This window comes from Aspergillus caelatus (genome assembly GCF_009193585.1).
Source record: "Aspergillus caelatus strain CBS 763.97 unplaced genomic scaffold BDV27scaffold_204, whole genome shotgun sequence".
Lineage (NCBI taxonomy): Eukaryota > Fungi > Ascomycota > Eurotiomycetes > Eurotiales > Aspergillaceae > Aspergillus > Aspergillus caelatus.
Window position 1 is genome coordinate 61,152 of NW_022475467.1, and position 6,307 is coordinate 67,458.

At 48.9% G+C, this 6,307-nt stretch overlaps 2 protein-coding genes across 2 annotated transcripts; one reads left to right on the plus strand and one right to left on the minus strand.

The window, feature by feature from the left end:
• Positions 1–101: 101 nt before the first annotated feature.
• Positions 102–4,218, plus strand: BDV27DRAFT_148540 (putative long-chain fatty acid transporter; the record flags this gene model as incomplete). Its single annotated transcript, XM_032070930.1, has 6 exons — positions 102–134; positions 207–664; positions 737–1,426; positions 1,747–1,751; positions 2,203–2,987; positions 3,058–4,218. The coding sequence occupies 6 exons, from the start codon at positions 102–104 to the stop codon at positions 4,216–4,218; spliced, it is 3,132 nt and encodes a 1,043-aa protein (XP_031923712.1).
• A 238-nt stretch (positions 4,219–4,456) lies between these two features.
• BDV27DRAFT_161502 (purine-cytosine permease family protein) lies at positions 4,457–6,239 on the minus strand (the record flags this gene model as incomplete). The annotated part of the gene is made up of 4 exons (XM_032073235.1): positions 4,457–4,594; positions 4,697–5,462; positions 5,543–5,766; positions 5,820–6,239. 4 exons carry the CDS (start codon positions 6,237–6,239, stop codon positions 4,457–4,459), a joined length of 1,548 nt encoding a protein of 515 aa, XP_031923713.1.
• Between the last annotated feature and the right edge of the window lie 68 nt (positions 6,240–6,307).

The following is a 6,307-nucleotide window of genomic DNA, read 5'->3' on the forward strand; positions in this document are numbered from 1 at the left end:
AAAAATTGTAAAAGACCGGGAACAAACCAAAGACCAGAAAATTAAATCTTCTGTGAGATTTCCTGCGAAGCCTGATCACCATCATCACCCTCATCATCATCATGGTTCAAGTAAAGGAATTTGCCGTGGAGCAGGCATGTACATACATCCTCCCTCCCCTCACAACCCCGCATAAACTCAAGTTCTTTAGGCTAACATCATGGAAGTGGATGGATAAACATGAACATCATGCCAAGTACAACATAGCAGAGACATGCTGTGCCTCTATTTCAGTGAATGATCTACAAGAGCTTTCCGAGGATAAATCTCTGAGTCCATTAGATCTCTCTACCAAGCTTACGTATGGTGCTATTCGAGGTTCGGAACGGCTTCGAGGGACCTTGGCCAATCTCTACTCGGTCAAAACACCCACTCGATTGCCCTCCGATAACGTCTTAATTACACCGGGTGCTATTCAGGCCAACTTTCTTTTGCTTTATTCATTGGTTGGGCCGGGGGACCATGTCATCTGTCATTACCCCACATATCAGCAGCTTTACTCGGTCCCAGCATCGCTCGGAGCCGAGGTGAGCCTGTGGAAATCGAAGGAGAAAGACGGGTGGAAACTGGATCTTAATGAATTGAAGGAGCTAATCCGCCCCAATACCAAGCTGATTATCCTGAAGTATAGTACTCCTCTTTACCTCTTCACACTGTTACCCCGCTCAACATGACTGATCCAAGGTTTTTGTGACAGTAATCCGCAGAATCCTACTGGGGCTGTGATTCCTCAGGCTACGCTGGAAGAGATCGTGGAGATTGCGCGCAGCTCGTCGATCTTTGTTCATGCCGATGAAGTCTACCGGCCTATCTTTCATTCCATTACTCCTATGGAACCTGAATTTCCGTCATCGCTCCTTTCTCTGGGATATGATCGTACAATTGTAACTGGTTCAATGTCCAAAGCGTATAGCTTAGCAGGCATCCGCGTGGGATGGATTGCCTCTCGTGATCGGTCTGTTATTGAGACATGCGCTTCTGCGCGGCACTATACTACCATCTCGGTGAGCCAATTGGACGACGCCATTGCGAGCTATGCCCTGGATGCAAGCTGCATCCACAATCTCTTAAAGCGGAATATCCAATTGGCGAAAACGAATCTGGCGATCCTTGAAAATTTCATCGAATCTTATCGATGGGCCTGCGAGTGGGTCAAACCACGCGCAGGAACAACGGCATTCGTGCGATTCAGCAAGATGGGAAAACCTGTTGATGATGTTGCCTTTTGTGAAATGCTTCTGGAGCGGACTGGCGTCATGTTTGTCCCGGGAAGTCAGTGTTTCGGTGAGGGAGAGGACTTCAAGGGTTACGTCCGGATCGGAGTGGTCCAAGAAACCCACGTGTTAGAGGAGGGATTAGAGGTGTTGAAATCTTTTATGGAGGATGAGTATGAAGAAGTCCCCATTATCCGAAAGAAATGAATGATGGGGGTTGTATGAAAGCGCCTCGAGGTCCGAGCCATAAGACTTTCAATGGTTTTGTATGAAATCCGATAGTAAATATGTTTTTTAATTAGTTTTTCTTAGCATCCGAGCATGTGACATGATCACATCCAAGGTAGTATACTTAATTCATCAAAGATCATAGATATACGACTCCTTCTTGTTCTTGTTCTTGTTCTTTTTATTTTTATTTTTAAACTCTAAGAACTAACTAAAGTGGGTGGACCCCAGGTACTGTGTAGCAAACGTACTACCTACTACTGAGTATCCGTACGTACCGAATACTTACGTTACTACGTACTAGTAGTAGTTAACTAGTACTATTTCTGACCCAGACGGAAAAGGTGGATCAGAAGAATTTAGTACAGGTAAGTAATGTTGGTTCCCCGTTTTCCGAGAGAGCCGGACCCATAAATCGAGCCGAGGCAACTCCAATCGCCCTTCAACACCATAATCCATGGACCATGGAGACGTCCATTTAAATCCATCCCTATACCCTTTGGATCTTCTACACTTCCTCTTGCGTTGTAACCCCTGATTGTCTGCGCTTTAACTCGCGTAAAGCGTGTTTCTCTAGTAGATCCCTGCTACAGCTCCCCCAAGATGCCTATCCCTTTACCTGGTATGTACCTTGAATCCTTGATTCCCATCCGAAATGCCAAGAATTATCAAAAACCACCTTTCATTGATGATGACCACTGACCATATACTGGGGGCTCAGATATTCCTCTTTCTATCGCTACCCCTGCTGTTGCCACCACACTCGCATACCTGAACGCTAAATACTCACTGTTCTATGATGTGGCATTAATCGGGGGCTTGATCAAGTCCATTTTCAAATCTCGCTTGGCGGAGCGTCGTGACCATCTAAACCTCTTCTATGTACTGGAGCAGCATGCCCTGGCTCCGGCGACCAAGAACAACCAATTCATCGTCTATAATGGCCGTGCTTGGACCTTTCATGAAACATACGTCATGGCGTTGCGGTATGGCGCCTGGCTTAAGAAAGTTCACGGAATCAAGCCCAAGGAGATCGTAGCGATGGATTTCATGAATTCTTCGACCTTCCTCTTCCTTCTTCTGGGACTCTGGAGTATTGGCGCCGTGCCCGCGTTCATCAACTACAACTTGTCAGGGAAACCCCTGACACACTGCGTCAAAACTTCGACCGCTAGATTACTGGTGGTTGACGAGGAAATCCGTCAGCAATTTACGCCTGAGCAGATGGAGACGCTGGGCTCACCGGACTTCCGTGAAGGTGGTGGGTCAGTCGATGTGGTCTTTTTCACACCCGAAGTGGAATCCCAAATCATGCAGATGGAGGCCACGCGCGAAGATGACAGCGTCCGAAATGGCCCTGCCCTCCGTGACTTGGCTTTGCTTATATACACAAGCGGTACTACCGGCCTACCGAAACCCGCTATCGTCAGTTGGAGGAAGTGCTGGACCGGCGGCACATTTGTCTCCCATTGGTTAGGGTTGGCCAAGAATGACCGTTTCTTCACAGTATGCTTCCCACTAACTCTTGCAAATTTTTCACTGTCCTTTCTTGCGCAATAGGCTGATATCAATATAGTGCATGCCACTTTACCACTCATCCGCCTCGATCCTGGGGTTCGTAACTTGCTTGCTGGGCGGATCAACCCTGATCATCGGCCGCAAGTTCTCCGCTAGAAGCTTCTGGCGGGAAGCACGGGAGAATCAAGCAACAATTGTACAGTACGTGGGTGAAACCCTGCGGTACTTGATGGCCGTTCCGCCTGAGATTGATGGTGTCACTGGAGAGGACTTGGACAAGAAGCACAATGTTCGCGCAGTGTTCGGGAACGGCTTGCGACCTGATATCTGGGGCCGCTTCAAAGAGCGTTTTAACATCCCCACGATTGCTGAGTTTTATTCGGCAACCGAAGGCACCAGTGGGTCCTGGAATCTCTCCTCCAACGACTTCACAGCAGGGGCAATCGGGCGAAATGGCTCGCTTAGTAGGCTGATTCTAGGAGGCGGCCTGGCCGTGGTTCAGGTTGATCATGAAACGCAGCAACCCTGGCGGGACCCAAAGACGGGATTCTGTAAGGAAGTGCCGCGAGGCGAGCCCGGCGAGCTGCTGTATGCCATCAACGCGGCGGATCCTGTAGATACTTTCCAAGGATATTTTAAGAACTCTAAGGCCACCGAAAGCAAGATTGTTCGTGACGTGCTGCGAAAGGGTGATGCATACTTCCGCACTGGTGATATGGTGCGGTGGGACACTGAAGGCCGATGGTACTTCAACGACAGACTCGGTGATACCTTCCGGTGGAAGAGTGAAAATGTGTCCACAAGTGAGGTTGCGGAGGTATTGGGAGCACACCCAGATGTGCATGAAGCTAACGTCTATGGTGTTGCGCTGCCTAACCACGACGGACGCGCCGGCTGTGCCGCCATTATTCTGCAACAACAGCACCAGGCTACCGACCCATCGGTGCTTATACCCCCCACCCCAGAGACACTGAGCAGTCTTGCAGCTCACGTCCTAAAGAATCTACCTCGCTTCGCAGTTCCGCTTTTCCTCCGTCTCGCGCCGGAAATGCAGGGAACAGGAAACAACAAACAGCAAAAACATGTACTGCGAACCGAAGGCGTAGACCCGTCGCTGGTCAGTACTTCGGACAAGCTGTACTGGCTCCAAGGGGACAAGTACGTGCCTTTTAAGCAGAATGACTGGAGTCGCTTGCAGGGCGGACAGGTGAAGCTGTAGTGGTTTCTCCTATGTTATGACGATCTATACAATATATCTTCTCTGTTAGGCTTTTTATAAGTATATATATGCGGTGAACATCATCCCCGCCTATCAAGCGATGATACCCTTCCCACTCGTTACTTTAGATTTCCTCGGGTATGGGCCGTACATGTGTTTTGTCATATCATTAGCGTCCGAACAGTATTATTTCCAGCGCATGTTATATGTTATATCCTCCCACGGTCTACCAAAGCTGTCACCGTCCCACAACATGTAACTCGGCACATCGAAAGGCTGGATATACCACTGCTGTAAAGCCAAATGCAAGCCACATGCCCAGATCACACTTCTGAGGCAAGGCTTTGGCAATCGGTCCGACAAAGTATGACTGAGACTGGAATAATACGTTAATGACTTTATGTACTAGACAAAAGGAGCATATGTCATAGTCCAGCATGGTGATATAGGACTTATTGCGTATGACAAAAGCGCTTACCATTCCAAGGACGGCACCCAAAATCCCAAATACAAAGCTGGCACCGGCAGCAAGACCCATCGGCAAACGATGTGGATTATTCCAATTTGCCCAGTCATAGTCGCGCCCTCGGCGAAAAATCCACGCCTCTTCCAAACAAAGCGCCAGCCACGCCACAATCCAGTAAGACATGAGCGGGAGAAAATTCTCCATGATCTCGCGAAGATACTCGCGAGCGACAATTGCGCAGACGGTGTAGATCACGACTTCTAGTGTAGTCAGGAGAGGTCGCGGGATACGTGGACCGTAGCGGCCTAGCATTTGGAGGTTGAGACCCGCTGAGTATGTGCATGGGATATTGTTGGAGACTGTGCCGAGGAGGAGGATGACAGCGCAAAACCGGCCAAAGCCATGTAGGTTGCTGAAGGAGGCCGCGAGCAGACTCCCAGGGGAGGCAAGAGAAGCCTCGATCCAAGCTTGATTCGAGTCAATCCCTGTTGCTAGGCCGATGCCTAGGAGTGTTGTTAAAGCCATTGCCAGGCTCATTCCTGCGCTACCGGCGAGGAACATTCGCCATGAATTGGTTGCTGTTGGGAAGTAGACGAAGTAGTCTGCGCTTGCTGGAGCCCAGGTAATGGCTGAGGCGAAGCAAAGAGAGAAAAACGAAAGCCGATCTGAGGCTGTCGCTCTAGGGATATCTGGGGATAGGAAGGGTGAGGTGATGAAGCTTGGCCCGGCAGAGCCAATCATGATGGCCAACGTTAAGATTTGTATGATCCAAGCGTATCTATGGCTGGGTGTCAGTTGGAAGACCCTAAACAAAGGCAGTCGAGGCCAAAACTATCTTTGGATAGGGTTTCTAGTTACCTAGTGTAGAACTGGAAAAGGTGCACACCAAGAGTGGCGATGAACCAGGTCAGAATAGATACTACAATTATACCAACAGGAACAGCTGTACGGCCTCCGGATACGGTATAGATGACCTGGCCTCCGAGAATGCAGTTCACCATGCCATATCCCAACATGGTGAAGATATTGAGTAGACAGCATGCCTTGCTGAGGTAGTATCCAAGGAAGTATCGAGTCACAACCTAAGTGCAATATTAACTATAAAGCCCATGATCATCGTCTTGGTAATTCTTACCAAGGTTCGATTCCCACTTTTGGGACCCCAAGTACTCATATACCCTACACACATACTTCCTAGTATAACCCCCAAAGTGGCGCATATGGTGGCCTGGCTCCAATCAAGCCCATATAAGGATGGACCGTACAGTCCCACGATAATGTTGTTCCCGGTCAACGCAGAGCTTAGCCACAAAAGAAAGATGCGAGTGTAAGTATTGGGTGCCGGAGCCTGGCGCTCATCATCTGCTACGCGTTCAATTCCTCGAGCCTCAACTCCAGACACTTTGCCGAACACTCGACCAAATACCGCGATACCTCTTTGAAAGTTAGAACCTTTCAATTCTGCATCGGTAGATAGTAACTCCAATGTATGGACCTGGGGTCCGGTCTCCTTGACCTGTACTTTTGGGTCGTAACCCTGTTCAGTGTCTGCCATTACAATTGCCACGATGGTTGGATTTGGTAGCCACAAAGAGGAAGAAAAAAGGAAAAAAAAAAAAAAAA